General features: G+C 42.8%; 1 protein-coding gene and 1 non-coding gene across 2 annotated transcripts in view; one reads left to right on the forward strand and one right to left on the reverse strand.

The window, feature by feature from the left end:
* LOC126412305 (cytochrome P450 6j1-like) overlaps window positions 1-25,052 on the forward strand; it is a 108,193-nt gene that overhangs the window by 14,229 nt on the left and 68,912 nt on the right. Inside the window, exons 2-4 of the mRNA XM_050081826.1 lie at window positions 1,627-1,838; window positions 10,980-11,168; window positions 24,297-24,430. Of these exons, the coding sequence (XP_049937783.1) occupies window positions 1,642-1,838; window positions 10,980-11,168; window positions 24,297-24,430 (520 nt within the window). The 5' untranslated portion in view covers window positions 1,627-1,641. The remainder of the gene's footprint in view (window positions 1-1,626; window positions 1,839-10,979; window positions 11,169-24,296; window positions 24,431-25,052) is intronic.
* Window positions 14,434-14,506, reverse strand: Trnaa-cgc (transfer RNA alanine (anticodon CGC)). The gene has a single exon. It is a non-coding gene; the product is annotated as a tRNA-Ala (tRNA).

Below are 25,052 nucleotides of genomic sequence, written 5' to 3' on the forward strand. Positions count from 1 at the left end.
CTTACCATATCAAATCGGGACTCCTATGACCAGGCCACGATTTTCCAGTCGTCTAAGGTCCAACTGCTGGCGCTGCAGGCGATGTCATTAGTAAAGGCATTCGCGTCGATCGTATGCTGCCATAGCGCATTAACGCCAAAATTGCCTGCACTGTCCTAACGGATACGTTAGTGGTATGACACACATTTATTTCTCTTTAGATCACTTTATTGCTCATGAATGTACATCCATGCTCAAAATGTTCAAATGTGTATGAGTTCTTAAGGGACCAAACTGCAGAGGTCATCGATCCCTAAACTTACACACTACTTAAACTAACTTATGCTAAGAACAACACACACACCTATGCCCGAGGGAGGACTCGAACCTCCGGCGGGAGGGGCCGCGCTGTCAGTGACATGGCGCCTCTAACCACGTGGCCACTCCGCGCGGCTGTACATCCATGTATTTATAAAAAATTATACGTTTTGCGGTTTTTCAAGTACGCGTTTGTTTGGAGTAAAATATATATAGAAGAATGTCTCTTTGTTTATTTATAATTTATACACTCTACAGTTTTATTCCGATTTTGATGAAATTTTGCATACTTCACCTCGAAAGCAATAGGAAGATCACTGTCTACATAAGTTTTCATAATCTCACTTGAATCGTGTATGTAATATATAAAAGGGAAAGATAGCTACCAAAAATATTGGCCAATTTACTTCAAATTTCTGCATGCTCCCCTAATTAGCGATTGGGCGGACATAGGTTATCTTTTTAGTGTACACAATATATAAATATATAAAGGATAAAAGGACAATAGAAGCGCTTGATCGCACACGCTGGCATGGGCGGCTGGATAGTTGGTTATGTACGCTCCAGACGGACCACCGAAGAATTTTGTGTAACCCAAGCTTTGCGATAAGAGTTTTATTTTACGGTTTTATTCGAGCTTGGTACAATTATATCTTTGCTGACAGTCAATACACTTCCATTATGTTTTCGTGAAAGCTTTTAATGTAGAAACTGCTAAATCGGTATATCTTTTGAAGTAATCGCCTGCTGACTGTAAAGGTGTGTTTAAGTTGTACAAAATATTGATAAACATGTGAAATATTTGTTCATTTGCCATATGCACGTATTTTTAGAGTCAAACCATTTCTTCCAGGAAACTGAGTGTACTCAAATGATAAAAATCTTTATTTTACTGTAACATTTGAGGCACGTTATGCAATACAGTTACATTACTTTAATTTGTAATTTAGAAAGGAATCAAAGCATAATCTATGATGTAATTGTTATTACTAAAGTTTTTGTTTGAAATTGGTGTATATTTGCAAAGGTCAGAACCAGTATCCTTGACCCTGATTTTTACGAATGCCGCAGCTGAAGACGTATTCATTCAGCGCATTCCGTTGACGCCAATCATTCAAATATGCCATTCCATTTAAAGCGATTACAGTTTCCCAGTCAGTTTGCATTATCAACCAGGCATAGGGGCACTTACGTTGTGTGGCAGATATTAAACATCCTGGTCAATGCTGGGCACTGCAGCTACTTCATTATGTTTGTGGGCACATAGGTACCGATAATTCACGTACGTGAATGCTGAGAAGAGCATAAAAGAGTTCGTATTTCCTACAGTGACGACGCCACACGATGTCCCTGGACTGGTGCACTACGGGCGCCCTGGTGGTTCTGGCGGCGTGGCTGCTGTGGAAGTACCTGTCGTGGAACTACAGCCACTGGCAGACTCTGGGAGTCCCCTGCCCGGTGCCTTCCGTGCCGTTTGGGAACATGAAAGACGCCATACTAGGCAAGAAACATGTTTCAGAGGCCGTCAGAGACATCTATTGGTAAGTGCTGTCTACTACTAAGCCTTTGTTATGCAGACCTGTAAAACGATGATTCACGATTGACTGTTGCTTTATCAAATAAACAGAAAGCGTTGTTAGTTACTTGTTCCACGTATCAAATTCACGATAGGCGTTATGATGTGGGACGTGCCGACAGAACAATCATAGAACACGTACATACAGGGTGTTTCAAAAATGACCGGTATATTTGAAACGGCAATAAAAACTAAACGAGCAGCGATAGAAATACACCGTTTGTTGCAATATGCTCGGGACAACAGTACATTTTCAGGCGGACAAACTTTCGAAATTACAGTAGTTACAATTTTCAACAACAGATGGCGCTGCAAGTGATGTGAAAGATATAGAAGACAACGCAGTCTGTGGGTGCGCCATTCTGTACGTCGTCTTTCTGCTGTAAGCGTGTGCTGTTCACAACGTGCAAGTGTGCTGTAGACAACATGGTTTATTCCTTAGAACAGAGGATTTTTCTGGTGTTGGAATTCCACCGCCTAGAACACAGTGTTGTTGCAACAAGACGAAGTTTTCAATGGAGATTTAATGTAACCAAAGGACCGAAAAGCGATACAATAAAGGATCTGTTTGAAAAATTTCAACGGACTGGGAACGTGACGGATGAACGTGCTGGAAAGGTAGGGCGACTGCGTACGGCAACCACAGAGGGCAACGCGCAGCTAGTGCAGCAGGTGTTCCAACAGCGGCCTCGGGTTTCCGTTCGCCGTGTTGCAGCTGCGGTCCACGTATCGTCTCATGCGCCAGAGTTTACACCTCTATCCATTCAAAATTCAAACGCGGCAACCCCTCAGCGCTGCTACCATTGCTGTACGAGAGACATTCGCTAACGATATAGTGCACAGGATTGATGATGGCGATATGCATGTGGGCAGCATTTGGTTTACTGACGAAGCTTATTTTTACCTGGACGGCTTCGTCAATAAACAGAACTGGCGCATATGGGGAACCGAAAAGCCCCATGTTGCAGTCCCATCGTCCCTGCATCCTCAAAAAGTACTGGTCTGGGCCGCCATTTCTTCCAAAGGAATCATTGGCCCATTTTTCAGATCCGAAACGATTACTGCATCACGCTATCTGGACATTCTTCGTGAATTTGTGGCGGTACAAACTGCCTTAGACGACACTGCGAACACCTCGTGGTTTATGCAAGATGGTGCCCGGCCACATCGCACGGCCGACGTCTTTAATTTCCTGAATGAATATTTCGATGATCGTGTGATTGCTTTGGGCTATCCGAAACATACAGGAGGCGGCGTGTATTGGCCTCCCTATTCGCCAGACATGAACCCCTGTGACTTCTTTCTGTGGGGACACTTGAAAGACCAGGTGTACCGCCAGAATCCAGAAACAATTGAACAGCTGAAGCAGTACATCTCATCTGCATGTGGAGCCATTCCGCCAGACACGTTGTCAAAGGTTTCGGGTAATTTCATTCAGTGACTACGCCATATTATTGCTACGCATGGTGGATATGTGGAAAATATCGTACTATAGAGTTTCCCAGACCGCAGCGCCATCTGTTGTTGAAAATTGTAACTACTGTAATTTTGAAAGTTTGTCTGCCTGAAAATGTACTGTTGTCCCAAGCATATTGCAACAAACGGTGTATTTCTATCGCTGCTCGTTTAGTTTTTATTGCCGTTTCAAATATACCGGTCATTTTTGAAACACCCTGTACGACGTGTCTGAGAAAAGGAACAAGACAACACTGGGATCGATTTGGCAACGCTGTGTTGTTCCACTTGTGTAGACCGGTGTTTTCATTCATTCCAGATGCTCAGGCCGAGTTTCAGTTCTATGCAGCCATCATGTAATTTTGGAGAGAGCCATCAGTAAAGATGTGTCTTTGTTGTGCGTTATGAAAATGGAACAGCGTAATTTACAACTTTAATTAGAAAGAGCACACAGAAAATGTTGTGGGGAAAACGAACCAAAGAATGCGTTTTACTGGTCACTCACCAACCAAGAGACTGCCTACACTACGCTTGTCCGTCCTCTTTTGGAGTACTGCTGCGCGGTGTGGGATCTTTAGGGATAGGGTTAAAGGCATACATCGAGAAAGTTGAAAGAAAAGCAGCACGTTTCGTATTATAGAGAAATAGAGGAGAGAATGTTACGGACATCATACAGGTTTGGATTGGACATAATTAAAACAAAGCGTTTCTCGTTGCGGCGGGTATCTTCTCACTAGATTTCAATCACTAACTTTCTACTCCGAATGTGAAAATATTTTGTTTATGTCGACTGTATAAGGAGAAACGCTCAGAATAATAAAAAAAGGGAAATCAGAGCTCGTATGAATAAATATAAGTGTTCGCTTTTTCCACAGGCTTTTCGAGAGTGTAATAATAGTGAATTATCATGAACCCTCCACCAAGCATTGCAGAGTATCCATGTAGTGGTAGACGTAAATGTTATGTGAACGTGGGGACTCCGCGAGTGTGACATTTGGAAAGTTGAAACGTGTCTATGGGGAACATTCCTTACCAAGAGCAAAAGGTTTTCGCTGGCACAAATCATTTTTCGAAGGTCGAGAACACGCTGAAGATGAACCTCGGTCAGGGAGATCTTTAACTTCAAAAACCGACGAAAGCGTCGAACTTGCGCGTCCTCTGTGAGATTGTTTCTCCGGAATAAACTGCTAACCAAATATTTTGCAAAGATGCACTTGAAAGGTTCAGGAAAAGGGTGAATCGAGTGAGACCGGACTTCGCAGAAAGTGGATGCTGCATCATGGCAACGTCCCATGTCACAGGGATGCTTCCATCACGGAATTTTTGACCGCAAAAGGCATTCCTGTTGTTCCACAGCCCGACCACCCCAACCCTCCCCCCACCCCCGTTCACCTGCTGTGAGCCTCGCAACTTCCTTTTTTTTCCGCAATTGAAAAAATGTTTTTAAAGGACATTTTTTGGGACTCTGGAGAACATTCAAGAGAATGTAAACGACATGTTAAGATACCTACCAGTTGAAGTCTTACAGCGGTGTTGCCAAGACTCGGAACAACGACTTCGTCGATCTATAACTGCCGAAGAGAACTATTTTGAAGAGGAACATATTGTTGTTTGAGAAAAATAAAAATTTTGGTAGATAAAATAGCAGTTTCCTTATTTTTATCACACATCTCGTACATTAAATGAAAACTAAATAATGAAATTTATGTGGCCCCATGCTTACCATTTACAGTTTGTTTTAATAAATAATTATCTCTGCTCAACAATTCCTTTATGGTATAGAGAAAGCTGTTTAATCTGTATTTGAAAGCTTTTCTGTCTGTTAGATATTTTATTTCTGTGCATAGATTGTTGAAAAGTTTTGTAACTGCTTATTTCACACCAAAGTTAGATTCATTAAAGAGTAACGTGGACCAGTTTCCTTCTAGTGTTGTACTTGGAATATCTTTGTTACTTTCAATCTGCAAGTGAATTGTTGATATAAAATTTTATAAGTGAATAAACGTACTGAGAGGCTGTGATTAATAATCCCAGTTGCTTAAAGAGACACCCGCAAGATGAATCTGTCTGAACTCCACAGATAATTCAAATTACTTTCTTTTTTGGAATGAAATATTTTTTTCTAAGTGAGAAGTTATCTCAGAACATTGTCTTATAAGATACCAGTGAACGAAAACATGCAATATATGTTTACTCACTCCGTATCTCCAAAGCTGGCAGTTATTCCTATGGGAAAATTAGCCGAACTTAAATGCTTTAGGAGACTTACTATGTGGTTTTTCCAGTTTAAGCTTTCATCAGTATAGACATGTAAGAACTTACAATTTTGTATCCTATTTATTACTTATTGTTGGTATACCATCTTAATAGGACACGGGATTTTTTGCAAGCACTAATCTCTGTGAACTGCGTTTTTTCACAGTTTAGGGGAGTCCATTTGTGCGAAACCATTCAGTAATTTTCACAAAAAATTCGTTTAATACAGGGAGTCCATAAACTCTGGATACATGGAGAATTCTCATAAGTAATTAAAAAGCACATTTTAGTCATTTCAGTGTTAATGAATAAATAATATTTTCAACATCATCTCCATGCTATTCAATGCATAATTTGAGCCACTTTGCAAGAGTAAGGCGAACTCGATGGAATAGGTCTGAATTGCCGTCGATTTTAGTACACCGACTGGTTATGCATCCTGTCAGGTGGTTTAAATAGGTAATCTTCATCGAGTAAACTTCCTCTTTCAGTACACTCCAGAAAAAGATTATTAATTGTAATTATTTGTAGTTACATTATATTGCACTAAAATTATTAATTATATTATTGATTTATTTTGTATTATTATATATTATAATTATAATGATTCATAATTATTAATATTTATTAGAATTTGTTAGATTTCCCTATGTACCCAAACTTTGTAAACACCCTCTATTTTCTACAGTGATGCTTCTTTGCTCGGGGTCACAACAATGTTTATATTGTCTACTGAAGGGCTAATTCCATCTCCTGATTCAAATAAAATGGCAGATCATTAAAGTAAAGCAAGAACAGTATTGGGCCAATGATGGAACCCTGTGAGACTTCCATTGTAATTTCTCCCTGTGCAGATGATGTTGCGTCCCTCTTTCTATTACTTGAACACCACAAGGTAATTTTCGGCATTCTATTTATTAAATGAGAACTAAATCAGGCATTTGCTGGACTACATATTCCACAAAAATTTAACTTCTATAATTAAATTATATGTCTGACACTATCAAATGCCTTCGATAAGTCACAGAACAGACCAGTGGTTGGTACTTTGTTATTCAAAGATTTAATTGTTTTCAGGAAATGTATAAATAGCTCACTCAGAAGAATGGCCCTTTTGAAATCCAAACTGTGAGTGTAAGTATCCCATAACTCCAAAGGATGATGAAAGCACTGGAATACATTACCATCTCAAAATTATTAGGAAATAATGCAGGGAGTGACACTTGGCACTAGTTGTTGATAGTTACGGAGTTGCTGATATCTATGGAGAGGCCAAACAATAGCGTATTTCAGTCTTTGTGGGAAAACATTTTGAGTTAATGATCCATCACGTAAGCGTCTAAGAACATGTTAAAGTGTAACAAAATTTTCGTTTCTTATTTGAGATATTACTCAGCTCATATGAACTTTTAATTTTTGGAGTCACAAAACTCTTCCTTATTTCAGATGGGGATGTGAGATTAATTTTTTAATTTACTAAATGTCCATGTTTTTTCTTCTGTGTGCTGTTTTGCGTTCTCTTCTGAACTATTTGTACCAATTTTCTCACCTATCTTTAAAAAGTAATTATTAAAAATATCTGATACATTTGAACTGTCTTTTACAATTCTCACATTGTCTAACAAAAAATCGCGTCCTCTTCTAGGGCTTCTTTCCCTCTATCTTTTTAACAGTATTCCATACTGATTTTTATTTCAGTATCTGATATGTCAATTTCTGACAAGTTGTGCATAGTCTTGGATTTTTACAACTTTTTTGGTAAGTTGCAGTAATGTTTGTGATAAAGAATTATTTCTGCGTCATATTTGCTCTGACTATTTTGTACACGCTCTTTTCTTGTTGTGAAGAGACTCTGACATCCTTGGTGATTCAAGGTTATCTTAATGACTTGTGATTATTATATTTAATTATCTTTTTAGGGAAACGTCTTTCTGGGATGGGTACAAACTAATTCAGAAATGTCTTGGCTTAAGAGTTAGCGTTAGATTTGTTGTAAACTTCACCCCAGTCTTGCTTTAAAAAATTCTTTAAAATAATCAGCCCACTGTTTTGTTACTTTCCGAGCTGTACATGTAAGGTATATAATGTGCATTGTGATCTGACAATCCGTTTACCACGAAATAAGTATTCGTCTCTTTAACTTTCTCTTTCATTTCTGCTTGTTGAATGAATGCATCATCTACGAGTACTAAGAACCTGAGCAACTCTGGTAAGGAAGTTCATGACGTACTTCGATTTTGTTCCCCAAATGTTAGGCAGCAAATCTGGTAGCAAATTTCCTCCAGTGAACTAGATCGGCTGCCAGGTTTCCAGCTTTCAACCCGTTCATGCCCATGCATTGAGGATCCTTTGCAAAAACTAGTTTCTTGCTGTTACGAGGTCTTCCTTTACTTCAGTATCCATCTGTTGGTTTCCGTAACAGTGTTGATTTGGGGATTCTCCACCTTTAATGCGTAGAACATATCCCATTTGCCCCGCAAGCTTCAGTCTTCTTTAAGAAACGATTTTATGCACGCTGCGCAAATCACTTTTCCTCAGCACTTCTTCATTTGAACAGTTGTCGCGATAGCTTATTTTCGAAATTCGCCTCAATCATCTTTGATGAAAAACATCGAGTTTCTGTGACTATTTTGCTGGTATTGTCTAGGTCTCAAATACCTATGTTGCCATCGGTAGGATGACACAGGAGTACAGCCGAAGCCTCGTAGAGACTGACTCCCATACACTGAGGTGACAAAAGCCATAGGTAGTGATATGCACACAGTGATATTATCGCGTACGCAAGATATAAAATTGCCCTGCATTGGACTAGCCGTCATCTGTACTCACTTGGTTTATGTGAAACTGTTTCTGACGTGATTATGGCCGCTCGACGGGAATTAACAGACTTTGAACGCGGGGTGATACTTGGAACTACACTCATGCTCATAAATTAAGGATAATTGCAGAATGTGGTGCCACACAACGTGGTACTACACAAAACTGACGCTAGTAGCATAGGCAGATAGGGAACACACACGACACAGATCTGTAAGTCCACGGTATTGGTGATAAGTTGAGAAAACCGTCCCGAAACACATGTGCTACAAAACCCCACTGTTTCCTGCGCATGTACCCCGACATCAGTATGGGATATGATCACCATGCACACGTAAACAGGCCGCACAACGGCTTGGCATACTCTGGATCAGGTGGTCGAACAGCTGCTGTGATACAGTCTCCCATTCTTGCACCAGTGCCTGTCGGAGCTCCTGAAGTGTCCTACGGGTTGTGAAGACGTGTAGCGACACGTGGACCGAGAGCATCCCAGACGTGCTCTATGGGGTTTAGGTCTGAAGAACAGGCAGGCCACTCCATTCGCCTGATACCTTCTGTTTCAAGTTACTCCTCCACGATGGCAGCTCGGTGGGGCCGTGCATTATCATCCATCAGGAGGAAGATGGGACCCACTTCACCCCTGAAAAGGCGGACATACTGGTGCAAAACGACGTCCCGATCCACCTGACCTATTACAGTTCTCTGTCAAAGACATGCAGGGGTGTACGTGCACCAATCATAAGTCCCACCTCACACCATCAAACCACGACCTCCATACAGGTCCCTTTCAAGGACATTAAATGGTTGGTATCTGGTTCACGCCAGATGAAAAACCGGCGAGAATCACTGTTCAGACTACACCTGGACTCGTCCGTAAAAATAACCTAGGACCACTGTTCCAGTGACCATGTACTGTGTTCTTGACACCAGGATTTACGAGCTCTCCTGTGACCAGGGGTCAGTGGAATGCACCTTTCAGGTCTCCGGGCGAATGAACCATGTCTGTTCAGTCGTCTGTAGACTCTGTGTCTGGAAACAACTGTCCCAGTGGCTGCGGTAAGGTCCCAAGTAAGGCTACCTGCAGTATTCCGTGGCCCTCTGCGGGCACTGATGGTGATATGTCGGTCTTCTTGTGGTGTTGTACACTGTGGACGTGCCGTACTCTAGCGCCTGGACACGTTTCCTGTCTGCTGGAATCGTTGCCATAGTCTTGAGATCACACTCTGTGGCACACGGAGGGCCCGTGCTACGTACGACCTGCTATGTTTGACCAGCCTCCAGTCGCCCTGGTATTCTACCTTCATAGCGTCATCAATGTGTTGTGTTCTTAGAGCCATATTCAACACACAGTCACCATTAGCACGTCTGATAACGTCTGCACACTTACTCGCTGCACCATTCTCTTACATGCACCAACACACCTCTGCATATGTGGACAGGTGCCAGCGCCACCGTGTGACGACCGAAGGTCAGATGCAGCGTATGTTCATACCCCGAGGTGATTTAATCCCGGAAACCGCCCACCAGAGAGTTGTTTCGCCATGTATCAGCATTATCCTTAATTTATGAGCATGAGTGTAGATGGATGTGCATTCCATTTCGGGAATCGTTAGGAAATTCAATATTCAGATATGTCGAAAGTGTACCTACAGTGCCAAATTTCAGGCATTACCTCTCACCACGGACAACGCAGTAGCCGACAGCCTTCACTTAACGACCGAGAGCACTGGCTACTGCGTAGGATTGCCAGTGCTAACAGACAAGCAACATTATGTGAAATAAAAGCAGAAAACAATGTGGGACGTATGGCTAGCGTATCCGTTAGGACAGTGTGGCGAATTTTGGCTTTAACGGGCTAAGAGAGCAGAAGACCGACGCGAGTGCCTTTGCTAACAACACGACGTCGTCTGCAGCACCTCTCCTGGGGTCGGTCGGATAACCGTGGTATGGTCAGATGAGGCCCTATTTCGGTTCGTAACAGCTGATGTTAGGGTTCAAGTGTGGCTCGGAGCCCACGACATCATGGACCCAAGATATCAATAAGGCGCTGTGCAAGCTGGTTGTTGCTCCATAACGGTGCAGGCTGCGTTTACATGGAATGGACTGGATAGAGTCTGGTCCAACTGAACCAATCAGACTGGAAATTGTTATGTTCGACTATTTGGAGACCACTTGCAGCCGTTCATGGACTTCATGTTCACGACCAACGATGTCACGTTAGCGGGACACAATTTTTCGTGATTGATTTGAAGTACATTCTGGACAGTTCGAGGGAATCATCTGGACACCCAGATAGTCCGACTTGAATCCCATCGAAAATTTATGGAACGTAATCGAGAGGTCAGTTCGCGTACTACATCCTGCACTGGAAACAATTTCGGACGGCTATAGAAGCAGTATGATTCAGCATTTCTGCAGGGGACTTCCAAAAACTTGTTGAGTCCATGCCACGTCGAGCTGCATCCTAAGAAAAGGTACTACACGATATTAGGAGGCATCCCATTTACTGCTGTCTTCTGAGTGAATCCTACTGTGAAATGAATAATATGGAGACTGACTTGTTGCTTTCGCTCCGCAGCCAGATGGAAGGAGAGCCGTTCTGCGGCTTCTACCGCTTCCGGGAGCCGATGCTGCTGGTGAGGGATGCCGACCTGGTGAGGACGATGCTGGTCAGGGACTTCCCCTCCTTCCATGACAACAACGTGCAGACCAACGAAGACGTCGACCCCATATTCGCCAGGAACCCGTTCGTGCTTAAGGGCGAGAAGTGAGTACCTCTAGTTCAATAACGTAGTGAATTACATGCTGGGACACCCCTTCCTATTGTGGAGGTTAACTTACCGTACTTTCAGGTAATTAGAAACGAGAAGCAGACCAGATTTTTGCAGTCCGCCGGGCTCTGTGACCGAGTGGTTCTAGGCGCTTCATTCCGGAACCGCGCTGCTGCTACGGTCGCAGGTTCGAATCCTGCCTCGGGATGTGTGTGATGTCCTTAGGTTAGGTTTAAGTAGTTATAAGCCTACGCGACTGATGGCCTCAGATGTTACGTCCCATAGTACTTAGAGCCATTTTACCAGTTTTTACAGTTCAGGGTGAACACGAAATCCACGAAACAATTTCTGAAGTTGTTGGGGGATATTTTCTGAGAATGGTTGGCTGATTTTTGGGAGGGGACCAAACAGCGAGGTAATCGTCGGATTAGGAAATGATGGGGAACTTTGTCGACCGTGCCGTTTCAAAGGAACCAACCCGGCATTTGCCTGAAGCGATTCAGAGAAATCATATAAAACCTAAATGAGGATGGCGAGACAGGGGTTTGAACACTCGTCCTACCGCATGAGAAACCAGTGTGTTACCCACTGCGCTACCTCGCTCGGTTTCTGAGAACGTTGGTATAAGAGAGCCTTACTCTGCAATGACTCGTTACCGAGTAACTGCATATAGTTTCATTTATTACCTCTATGCACCTTTACATCTGTATTGCTTTGAAAATGTTCGAACAACAGTGTGAATATCGACGGTGTGCGCTGCGTGTCTGCTAAGAAACGAACTTGGTCTGTTCACTCACGTTATTTCCTGTTAATAAAAGTAATTTCCTCTTCACTCTTCACCCTCAAGCTTGCGTTCGGTATTACTCGTTTCTGTCTCGGGTTTGTTTTTCTGACAGCATCAGTTATACGTCAACAGCGTTACCCACCAGTGCGGATATAGTAGTTGATGAAGTGTTGGCCAATATGCACTTCGTGTATGAGTTCACTGGATACAATGGAAGAGCGGCATAGCGGTACTGTGCTATGTTCCTGCAGAGACGTATTTTTATCTCTGCAACTTGTAACGCCCCTGCACTCACAGAATAACGAAGACTGAATTTAGATAGTATCTAACTGTAACTGCAGTTTACTCAAAAATGGCGAGTTTGTTGCAATCTACACAAATACTTTAATTGTGAATAAAAACTTTAGTTGTACTTATCTTCATGGACCGATGCTCTCGACGATTGTCGAACGGAGGCATTCCGTAATCTGTAGAGAGTTCTGAATTTTCTTATTTTGCACTCATCATGCGGAACTAGTAATTTTTCAAATAAATGTAACATTGACTTTTTTAATTCTTTCATTCGTCCTCATTTCCTTTAACGTGTAACATTTAAAGCAGATCTTTCTACTATGTCTGCTCAGCCCCCGCTTTTCACACTCCTACTGTCTGCTATGCGTAGCCGAGCGGTTCTAGGCGCTTCAGTCGGAACCGCGCTGCTGTATTTTCCAAAGTATTACAAGTGCATACAAAGTCCAATCACATTAATCTGACCACCGCACATGTTCGCCGTCACCCTGCAGTAACTACTGGCTGGCGGCAGGAGGCTGCACTCCAGTGGATGCTATATAAAGCGTTTCGGGGGACGTGGAAAACACGGCAGTTGTAATCGTAATGCGATAACGGAGCAATTTATCTGAACTGCAATAGGACATGATCATTGGCTTTCCGAAACGCCTATGTTTGTAAACTTTTCGCTTTCCAACCGTGATTACAGTATTCTTTGCGTGGCAAAATGGTGCTATCCAACACCGGCGCCAAGACAACTGCGGTGCAGCACTGGTCATAGATCACAGTTGAACGACGGCTACGGAGATGTGCACGGGCGAATAGCCGTGCAACAGTTGAGCATCTGACCGCCCAGATGACCCAGTGGCCTACCAACAGTGTCTCCTCAATGAACACTCAGCGAACGTTGCTGCGTATGTCCCTCCGAAGCAGGCGCATGGTTCATGCACCCATGCTGAATGATGTTCATCTGCGGCGAAGACTGGAATTTGCTCACCAGTACCGCAAATAAACGCCCACTGAGTGGCGACGGATGGCCTCTTCAGATGCTCCACTGGACAGATGGCCGCAGGTGCGTACAGCTTGAATCGTCTGTATGCAAACACTCTTCAACAACGTTACGGTGTAGGGGATGTTTTCGTGGCTTTCCCTGCACCTATCTTTGGGGACCATGTACACCCCTACATGCAGTTTGTTTTCCCTCAGCATAGTGGCATCTACCACCAGGACAGTGCGTCGTGTCTCAAAGCTCGCCCTGCACGTGCGTTGTTCGTAGAGCACCAGGATGAGTTTACCATACTGCCCTGACCACCAAACTCCCCGGATTTAAACCCAATGGAGTATCTACGGACCATCTCGATCTGGCTGAAGCACCACGGATCCTCAACCGAGAAACCTACAACAGCTGGCCACGCCACTGAAATCGGTATGGCCCTACATCCCAGTCGGTACTTCCAGACTTCATTGACTCTCTTCCTGTACGTCTCGCCGCGGGCCACATTACAAAACGTGATTATTCATGCTTTTTATAGTTGGCCACATTAATGTGACTGGACAGTATCCCCACTGCTTCCTCCGCTACAAGACAACGGAGGTTACTCACCAGATAGTCGTCGAATAATGAGTAATTAATAATATCATGCGAAGATTTCCTTTTATTTATTCTACACCATCAGCACCAGCAGTGCAGCAATATGGACACCGATACCAATGATGGCATCACGTGGCAAGTTAAGACAGATGGCTTTACAGATGATAGATTTTTCATCGGGAATATTTTCAAATAGTTCACTTGTCCTCCAAAGAAAACAGACACTAACTATTGAAACAATCTGATATCGTCAGTTTCAAATGGCGAGAGGAGAGCCCTTATTTTCCTTCCCCATTCAATCTCGCCAACTCTGAGCCGATCGTACACACAGATGTTCGAGCAGGGGATCATGTCTTATTGTTTCAGCAACTGCAATTATCTCCAGTTTTTCATGCTTCTTTGCGAAACGATGACTTATGATGCAATTAGACGAAATTCTTTCAGTTTATGGTTAGGTTAGTGGTGTTTAACGTCCCGTCGACAACGAGGTCATTAGAGACGGAGCGCAAGCTCGGGTTAGGGAAGGATGGGGAAGGAAATCGGCCGTGCCCTTTCAAAGGAACCATCCCGGCATTTGCCTGAAACTATTTAGGGAAATCACGGGAAACCTAAATCAGGATGGCCGGAGACGGGATTGAACCGTCGTCCTCCCGAATGCGAGTCCAGTGTGCTAACCACTGCACCACCTCGCTCGGTTTTCAGTTTATGGCTGTTGCATACAATGACCGAAAGTGAAGGATATGACAAACCCTGGGGTTGCCCGTTGTACTAAATGAAGTCCCTATGACCCTCTATGATGACAAGTACAGAATATGCATTAATAGGTCCATTTGTGACTATTTTGTAATTAACTTTAAAGTTTAGAAAGAGTAAATAAACTGATACACGAACTAAAGAAATTCCCTTAAATAAGTTAACAGATTGTCACTGTACAAAAGCGCTTACGATGTACAAGGTCTTCCAAGCGACAGTACCTGCCTTTCCCTCCAACAGCGCACCTCTGAACATGCAGTAGTTTCACCCCTCCCTTTTTCCTCCCTTCTGTCACCATTTCATCCGTGGTGCTCGCGGGATTAGTTTCCGAACAACCAAGTGACCACCAAGTGTTCGATATCCAAAACAACAGCAATCGAAATGATACTAATCTCGACCTTGAACTCACCTGAGTGTCGAAAACTTCAAAATCCTTGATCGCATTTCAGGGAGTGAAACGTTAAAGGATAAAACACAGAGATCGGAAGGACATACAACCTGTACAGTCTACAGCGCACAGGCCCAAAGGTTGAAGGACATGAGAAGTAAATGGTAACTGAGAAGATACGGAGACGGAGTTGTTGCCTATCTTTCCTGTTATTCAGTCTGTATACTGAGGAGTCAGTGAAGAAATTAGGGATGATTTCAGAAAGAAATAAAACTTGTTTGAATTATTCAGCGGAAAAAAGGTGAAAATTTTTACAATTACACTAATTGTTTCTCAAATGAAATTTCTAGATAAACGTTCAATTTACTATGCTTTCCATAAGACGAATATTGGTCTCCTGCACCGAGTTAAAGTAGAAGTTCAGTTTAGAAGCACTGGATCATGTGGCAAGAAATAGTATCGAAAACTTCTGTACGTACAGTCTTAGCATAAAATGGTTCTTTTCCAGCTCTTCACTTGGTAAAGCTTAAACTGGGTATTACTTCTGACTCCACTTATATAAAGGGACACTGGAAAGCTGTACATTGCTAGTAATTAATATTGCAGTACCATGATGAATACCCGTTCATCATCTGCATTTCTTCATGGTGTAGCAATTTTAAAGGCCAATAGTGTATTAACATTTCAGTGCAACCGCACTAAGTAAGTTGGAGTGTGTGAGGAAACATTACACAACGGGTTTGTCGTTCAGAAATCGCATTAGAATGTGGTTGTTCGTGAAATTCAGTGTTATACCTCTGGTACGAAGGAGAAACGTCTATATCTCCAATGAAATAACTTCGTGGTTGACAGATTCCAGCGGCAAGGGGCAGCGCTGCCGGCCTGGGGCCAGTAACACTTGACAACAAGCAGAACTTACCTACGAAACAGGCCACAGTACGAGCACTTGGTACTCGAGAGAGAACTACGACTGCCTGGCGGTTAGTCCCTACCACTCGGCTCCCTGAAGCTTAAATCACGAAGGGAATGCCAACAATGAAAATTCGTGCAAGACCGAGACTCGAACCTGGATTAAGCGCTTATACAAGCGATCGCCTAAACAGCTTTGGCTATCCGTGCACGAGTCACGGCCAGGCTCAAACTTCCATTTGTCGACGTTCCTGCGTCACAACATGTACTCGTACATACATTCTATGATTACCGTACGGGGGCAGGAGGGGGGTGGGGCATTTTAATTGAAAGTCGCTGCCTGGTATCGGCGGATAAATACGATATTCCAGTGCCTGTGCTGTTAAGAAGAACGATGCCATGTTTCTTCGGACATGCACTGCAATATCACTTTTGAAGATGTCCGTATAGAAACGGTATCAGTAACCACGAGGCAGTTGTCGGAACAATGCTTGCAGAAGAAGGGCAACTAAAATAATCAGGAAAGCAGAAATGCCAAAACACGATTTTCAAATGTTCCTTTAGAATCGTGGATTTAGGAGTAATACCCTAGATCAAAATTTTCATAGTCTGCTAACTAGATAAAGAGGCAGTAATGTCATACCTTAGGGTCTAAATTAGGACTAGCTAGATATTTGGTACTGAGATGTCCTTCAGCCTAGCGGAATCAATGTAAAACAGTCCTTTAGGTAACGTCAATTGTTCTGTGAAGCGGCCACGACAGTTCATTATCTCATGCGACAGTGGTGACCATAAAATCCATTTCGACCATCTTAACACATTTGCAGGCATGCATCTTTTCTTGCAGTTTATGTGTATCCGAATAGTCTTCTTCTAGCATGTCGTGTTCAGGGTAAACTCCACTTTTAGAATACCTTTAATTTTAATCAATAAAATTTATCGTTTTTTTAATTAACCTAAAAAATACGTTGTAGTAATGGTCTAAATTCGAGCTATTAACGTATCCAAAGTAGGGCAGCACGTATGGTCGCAGGTTTGTTTCAACCAAGTGCGAACATATTTTGTACAGTATGAAACACCTAAAACTGCTACTGATGTGCGGTTTTCGCAGAATGGATTGCTAGTCAACGTCTTGCAGTTTTGACAAATAAACAGATTGTAATAATACTTAAAAATTGGTTTTTTTTTTTTGTGGAAACATACTCTTTTTTAAATGGAACAATGTCTATTGACGTTAACAAACTGAAATGAGGGTAAATTAGAAAGTCTGTGGTGTTTGTTGCAGGATTGTAGTGTGAGTCGGTTAAGAGATATCGTTTTTTGAAAAGCTTCCACACTGATATTCTTTGTGCCATATAACCTATGTAGTTGCTAGATACTATATTTGTATGTTTGCTTACAATGTGCTTGTGTCTTCCTTGAGTCCAATGCGTATTGCTAAACAGTTAGTGTATGGCGGTTAAAATTTAAGCCCCCCTCCCTCCTTCCTACTTGCAGCTATTGTCCACAATAAGGAAACTCTTTTCTGAAGATTTGAGAGGAGCAAGATTACAATAAACTTTCTAGTTTACTTAGCTTTTTATGTAAAGTTGGCTCCAGTTCTTCTTGTCTATGGTTCTGATTCTTTACCTATAGGCAAATTATGGACCATTTTGTCAATAAGACTGTCCAGTGAGGTTTTTGGTCTAGAACACGGAGAACAAAGGCAAAATATATCCTACACGGCAAGGGGAAATAATGGAACAAAACAACTAAACGGGTATAACCAAGGCTATTAGTGCAGCCACAGATGAAACTGTGGGGACAACTCTCTCAATGAGTTCCCATCCACTTTAGACAGTCCAGTCATAGTAATATCTGACGTGTCAGCCACATTCATTTATTAACGACAGCCAAACAGATCTACTTCATCGCTGTTAGTACTTACGACTAACGACATCGCTCCTGTTCCATTGGTAAACAAAGGAAAAAGCAACAAAAGACGTCAAGCCATAGATCTGTCCTGATAACTGGCACTCCTTAGTAAACGATGTTACAAAAGGGTGTTACCGGGAAAAATACTTACTAATTCTCCGAAACGAAACGCCGTGAAAAATAAAATTAAGTTTGAAAAAGAGTTTGAAATCTCGTCCAAGAAAGGGAAGGTTGAGAGAATAAAAGGAAAAGAAGAAGTACAAATGGTAATGGACGAAGAAAAGCAAGATTATAGTTCACAAGAGTCACAGACAGATGAACCACCCACAGCGCTCGTTGATGAGGAGTTGAGTGATTTACACTTTCCTGCTGGAGAAAACAAGCCAGAACCGATGATGTAGAGTGAACTTTCTGTGAAGGAAACTTTCCGATGACGTGTGCAGAGAGTTGTGCTTTGTGCACATTCTGTGTTGTAAGTGGGCGCGCAACGAATGGGCAAGGGCTGATAGAAAGATTTGTGTATATGACTTTTGTCAAGGGAATAGCATGTTTGATGTTATGTGAGCACTTTTTTTGAGAATCCACAATTATTTAAGAAATAAATGCCACATTATTTTTCAAACACTTTGTAAAATGTTTCTAATTTCTATAAACACGGCTGGTCCCGGCTGAGGTTAGAGTCCTCCCTCGGGCATGGTTATGTGTGTCTGTCCTTAGGATAATTTAGGTTTAGTAGTGTGTAAACTTAGGGACTGATGAGCTTAGCAGGTAAGTCCCAAAAAAATTATTCAAATGGCTCTGAGCACTATGGGACTTAACTTCTGAGGGTATGTTACATTTCACCATAACGGTACAAAGCAGGACGCTTCAAAGTATTGTTTATTGCAGTTTCCTTTAGTTTATTTTCTTCAGAACGTAACATATGTCTTAAAAAGTAAATGGCAGCAAATGTAGACCGCTTCCTGTAACTGAATCGTTTATATCTGAGCGGGAGCATGTGGAGGAATAGGTATAAGCCTACTAGAACAGTTCGTGAGAGTAAGATTTTCAGTATTAACAGTTTCTGTAAAGTAACTTGTTAGGAAACAGCGATTACGGTACAATACGTGTAAAACAATGCTAAATGAAACGGTTTCGTTCGAACAGCAGTGTCTGTGTTACTAAGAAGGTCACGCATGTTCGAAGGAACATTGCATCGTACCTGTTGATAATACGGGTACTGCCATTTCGTATTTACTCGACAGTACCAGGCCCTCGACTCTCTGTAGTTTGTTACACATGAGCGACTACATATGGAAGCGTGGGTATGGCAAATATTCGTGCACGAATAACCGAAGCAGTTGCCGGCACGGTAGCTCAGCGTGTCCGGTCAGAGAGATGGCTATCCCCTGTAATAAAAAAACTGAATGAAAGGGTCAACGGATGTCGTGTGACGTCCGCTATGACCAGATACAACGAAAAAAAGAAACAGTTAAGGCCGTCGCTCGCGTAAAGTGGGAAATCTACGTTCGAATCCCGCTCCGGTACAAATTTTCGCTGTCCTCATACCAATATACAGCCGATGGTGGTTCATATTCGCAATTGCGTATACATTTTCAGAAACGATTTTGGATGTCAAATGAGCAATGCGGCAAGCCTTCATCTATTACCGTAGAAGAATCGTTCCAAAAGACCTCCCATGAAACCCACAGAAATTCCATTCATAAATAAAGGCTGTGAATAGTACCGAAACTAATATCCAGGTACACACACACACACGCTACAGAAACTGGAGTTGAACGTAGTGAAGTAAAATTAGAAATGTTGACTTCCGTTTTCAAATGTTGCTTTAGAAAACAAGATCCTGTGGTACCGCTCTATTTTAATTGTCACATCACTGTAAAGATGAGAGATATACATAAATATTAGGACCGCTAGCGTCGAGGAACGGCTGAAGTTGCTAAAACTGAAAAATGCTCCAGAGCCTGACGGAATCCCCATATGATTCTGTACAGAATTTACGGTTAAGTGAACATCTCTTTTAACCTTAACACACCGTTGATCCCTCGAACAGATGCCTAGCTGTCCGAAGAAAGTACAGATCAGACCTTTCTGTAAGAAGGAAAGCAGAAGAGATCCGCGAATCTACTGTACAATATTAGACTCTTAGAACATTTATGGATCCCAAACGTTATGAGTTATGTCCAACAGAAGGATTTCCTAGCGGCTGATTTGTTTGGGTTCCGGAAACATTGGTCGTGCGGAACCGAAATCGCATTTTTCACGTATGACGTCCTGCCAGTCCGGATCAGTGCAACTTATGTCCACGAATCAGCTCTCTTTTAGAAGGCATGCGAAACTCAGCTTGCCTCACATGATATACTGCGAACTATGGACGAAGGGCAACAAGCAGAGTCCATATTTCTAGATTTCCGGAGAGCAATTGACATGGTGCCCCACTGCAAATTGTTAGTGAATATAGGTTCCCAGGTATGGGTGTGGCTAGAAAACTTCTTAAGTAGAACATCCCAGTGTGTTGTCCTCGACAGCGAGTGTTCATCATAGACAAGGGTATCGTCAGGAGGGCACCAGGTAAGTGTTAAATGCCGCTATTATTTGCTGTATACATAAATGATCCGACAGACAGGGTGAGCAACAATCTCTGGTTGTTTGCTGATGATGTCGTGGTGTACGGTAAGGTGCCGAAGTTGACTGACTGTGGGAGGATGCAAGACAGTTAGATAAAATTTCTACTTGGTGTTATCATTAACTGTTTCTCCAAGTAACCGTCAAACATTTACCGGCATGCTACTACTTCTAGCACTCGCTTATAATGTCTGAAAATGGCGCCAAAATGGTAGGACCACGTGGTATGGTCCTGACTGACTTAGTCATCTGCCAAAAGTTTGTCTTGACGTCAGAAGAAGTAAGTGAGGTCGAGTTCTTGCTGTGAGGTTTCAAGGAAAACCCTGGTACATTCACGAGCGAAAGACCATTTGCGGTTAGCACAAAAGGCTCTTTTACAACGGAAACCGACGTCTTGGTGAAAATCATTAGCGTTTAAATTAATTGTAATTACGACCAGCAAAAATTTTCTTCAGCATAATTACTTTTAATCTGGCATCTCTCGTCCGCCGTTGTAATATAGACACTACTGGCCATTAAAATTGCTTCACCAAGAAGAAACGCAGATCATAAACGGGTATTCATTGGACAAATATATTGTGCTAGAACTGACATGTGATTGCATTTCCACGCAATTTAGGTGCATAGATACTGAGAAATCAGTACCCAGAACAACCACCACTGGCCGTAATAACGGCCTTGATGCGCCTGGGCATTGAGTCAAACAGTGCTTGGATGACGTGTACAGGTACAGCTACCTATGCAGCTTCAACACGATACCACAGTTCATCAAGAGTAGTGACTGGCGTATTGTGACGAGCCAGTTGCTCGGCCACCATTGACCAGACGTTTTCAATTGATGAGAGATCTGGAGAATGTGCTGGCCAGGGCAGCAGTCGACCATTTTCTGTATCCAGAAAGGCCCGTACAGCACCTGCAACATGAGGTCGTGCATTATCCTGCTGAAATGTAGGGTTTCGCAGGGATCGAATGAAGGGTAAAGCCACGGGTCGTAACACATCTGAAATGTAACGTCCACTGTTCAAAGTGCCGTCATTGCGAACAAGAGGTGATCGAAACGTGGTACCAATGGCACCCCATACCATCACGCCGGGTGATACGCCAGTACGGCGATGACGAATATACGCTTCCAATGTACGTTCACCGCGATGTCGCCAAACATGGATGCGACCATCACGACACTGTAAACAGAACCTGAATTCATCCGAAAAAATGACGTTTTACCTTTCGTGCACCCAGGTTCGTCGTTGAGCACACCATCGCAGGCGCTCCTGTCAGTGATGCAGAGTCAAGGCTAACCGCAGCCACGGTCTCCGAGCTGGTAGTCCATACTGCTACAAACGTCGTCGAACTGTTCGTGCAGATGGTTGTTGTCTTGCAAACGTCGCCATCTGTTGACTCAGGGATCGAGACGTGGCTGCACAATCCTTTACAGCCATGCGGATAAGATGCCTGTCATCCCGACTGCTGGTGATACGAGGCCGTTGGGATCCAGTACGCCGTTACGTACTACCCTCCTGAACCCACCGATTCCATATTCTGCTAACAGTCATTGGATCTCGACCAACGCGAGCAGCAATGTCGCGATACGATAAACCGCAATCGCGATAGGCTACAATCCGACCTTTGTCAAAGTCGGAAACGTGATGGTACGCATTTCTCCTCCTTACACGAGGCATAACAACAACGTTTCACCAGGCAACGCCGGTCAACTGCTGTTTGTGTATGAGAAATCGGTTGGAAACTTTCCTCATGTCAGCACGTTGTAGGTGTTCAAATGGTTCAAATGGCTCTGAGCACTATGGGACGTAACATCTGTGGTCATCAGTCCCCTAGAACTTAGTACTACTTAAACCTAACTAACCTAAGGACATCACACACATCCATGCCCGAGGCAGGATTCGAACCTGCGACCGTAGTAGTCGCGCGGTTCCGGACTGAGCGCCTAGAACCGCTAGACCACCGCGGCCGGCCGTTGTAGGTGTCGCCACCGGCGCCAACCTTGTGTGAATGCTCTGAAAGCCTAATTATTTGCATATCACAATATTTTCTTCCTGTCGGTTAAATTCCGCGTCTGTGGCACGTCATCTTCATGGTGTAGCAATTTTAATGGCCAGTAGTGTATCTTGTTTAGCTATGAAGCCACATTTACCAATCATGGCCAGGTAAACCGCCAAAACATACACTATTTGTCGGTTGACAATCCCCGTTGGCTTCGTCAGGTGGAACGGCAGCGTACGTGGAATATAAACGTGTGGTGTGGGTTAGTGAACTATCAGGTCATAGGCCCGTGTTTCATAGACGGAACACTGAAAGCGCACAGGTATGACAGCCTCCTAACAGACAATCTTCCACGTATGCTGGAAGGCATTCCTCTGCAGACTATGAGGAACCTTTGGTCTCAACAAGAATTGTTTCCCAATCGTTCGATTAGATGCAGAGGACCTGCACCTTGGCCGGCCTGTTCCCCGGATCTGACGCATGTAGACTTCCTTCTATGCGAAACCTGAAAGACGCTGTCTACAAGAACATACTAATTACACCCGATGATATGCAACGACGTATCACTGCAGCCTTCTCGGACATCTCCGCTAGACTGGAGGCTTTTACTGCGGCTGCCGATGGTCATTTTGAACACAACTTGGGAAGGCCAGTTATCTTGTTACTGGTCAGAATCCAAGTAACCTACTGCATGCACTTGTGTTCTTCTGTAGCGAATGGTACCACAGGTTTAGTACATATGTCGGTATGGGAACTTTCCAAAGTACGATATCTCGTAAGTGACTCGCACTAGATTCCTGCAATAAACACTACTGACATTCTGATTTACTCTACTTTTAGTTTGTTAGCGTCAATAGGCATTGGTCTATTTAAAAATTGTATGTTTCCACAAAAATACCCTTTCTAAGTATCATCACATTGTTTATTTGTTAAAAGTATGAGCCCCTGACTACCATTATGTGAAAACCACACATCAGTAGCACTTTCCATTTCCGCTATATTTGCGGTACAAGTTTCGGGTGATTCACACTGTACATTACTTTCTTAATGTTCAGTCTAATTTAACTAACATTCTGTTAACTCTAGCGAGTCTTTACCCAACTAATAGCTAAACATTTATGGTAATTGTCAATACACTCAATTTATGTAATTTACCTAAGAAACTACCTATCGAACGACCTCTCGCGACTCATTACTGTACATTCAATGGATATTAAGCAAGTAATCAGATGTACTTCATTTTCAGTCCCACAGATAATATGAAGTCTATAAACAGAACTAACTTCAGAAGTTCGTTTTGGAATATATAAGAAGATTTTAAGTGTAATTTCCTATGTAAACAAGAATACATGTCTTCGGTCAGTGAAGCAGTGTAGTTAAAGTGTGTGTGCTATACATATAAATATGAAAAAATGAAATAAAAGTTGCAAAATAAAAGTAAGCGCATCTAACTATTAATTAAACGCATTTTACAAATTGGGAAACATAATTGATAAACGGATTGTTATTTGGCACAGGGCAGCTGCAGCGTTCAGAAAGCTCTGGATACTAAAGTAGTGCTGATGAAGGCACAAATGTGATATGTCAACTGAAGATGGGTCAAAGCCAGAAAGGCCTTTGGCCTAAATAGATTTGTATAGAAAGTGGCTGATTGCTGTATTTCTCGGATAATTTAATCCACAGCCACAATGTTTAGCCAGCATTGAAATCGATAAATTAACATTATTTCTGTGTTTTATCACACTGAATGTACGTTCAAACCTTTTCCTTCATTTATGCAACAGATTCTCGCTGATTACCGTTGCGTCTTAATCAGACTTGATTGGAAGGGAAAAGTCTGTAATTGAGGAATGAGAGGCTTTTTAGCTGGTAACAAATGTCGTTTGTCGCAGATGGAGAAAACTGAGGTCACAGTTAAGCCCGTCCTTCGCAGCGAGCCGCCTGAAGCCGATGTTCCTCTTGATGAAGGAAGTGTGTGACGAGTTGGTGCGGACCCTGCAGAAAGAGGGCTCCAGTGCTGGAAAAGGTAAGAAACAGCCCTGGCGTGCCACAGAGAGCATTTCGCTGGCGACGAAAGAATAGCAGTGCATTGTTATCAGTCCAAAAAGTCCCGACACAGGATTCGTAAAAAATAGAGAAAAATTAATATGGTGGTTTTAAAGCCTTAGCTGTACTATATCGTCTCAGTTTACTTGAATACAACGCGCGGAAAGTTCATGCAACTACATGGAAATGCCAAAAAAGTCCTTCTTTCGGATATTGCGCAGCTCACACATCCCACTGGCTTAAGTGTCGGTTATGCCCTGAAAGTTTCTACCCTTCATGTGAATTTCTGCACATTGTCGTTTTTTAATGATTTCTTACAGAAAAGAATTTTCCACGTTTTGCATTTGAGATAAATAGCTGCAGGCGTCCATGCGTCGTTCTCTTTATTCAGGAGTCAAGGTGTAAGCTGAGCGAAACAAGCTTTCCAAACACTTTTTTCTTCTCCCAAACATTCGGAAGAATAAGTCGAACACTTTATTTAAAGATGTTCCTTCATTGCGATTTATAGCATAACAGTTTGACACACTACGATCACATGTACACTCCCTGACACTGCCTGCTCGCAACTGGCTGGTCGAATGCACAACGTTTTTTTTCTCTAA

Source organism: Schistocerca serialis, chromosome 7 (assembly GCF_023864345.2).
Source record: "Schistocerca serialis cubense isolate TAMUIC-IGC-003099 chromosome 7, iqSchSeri2.2, whole genome shotgun sequence".
In the NCBI taxonomy this organism is placed as follows: Eukaryota; Metazoa; Arthropoda; class Insecta; order Orthoptera; family Acrididae; genus Schistocerca; species Schistocerca serialis.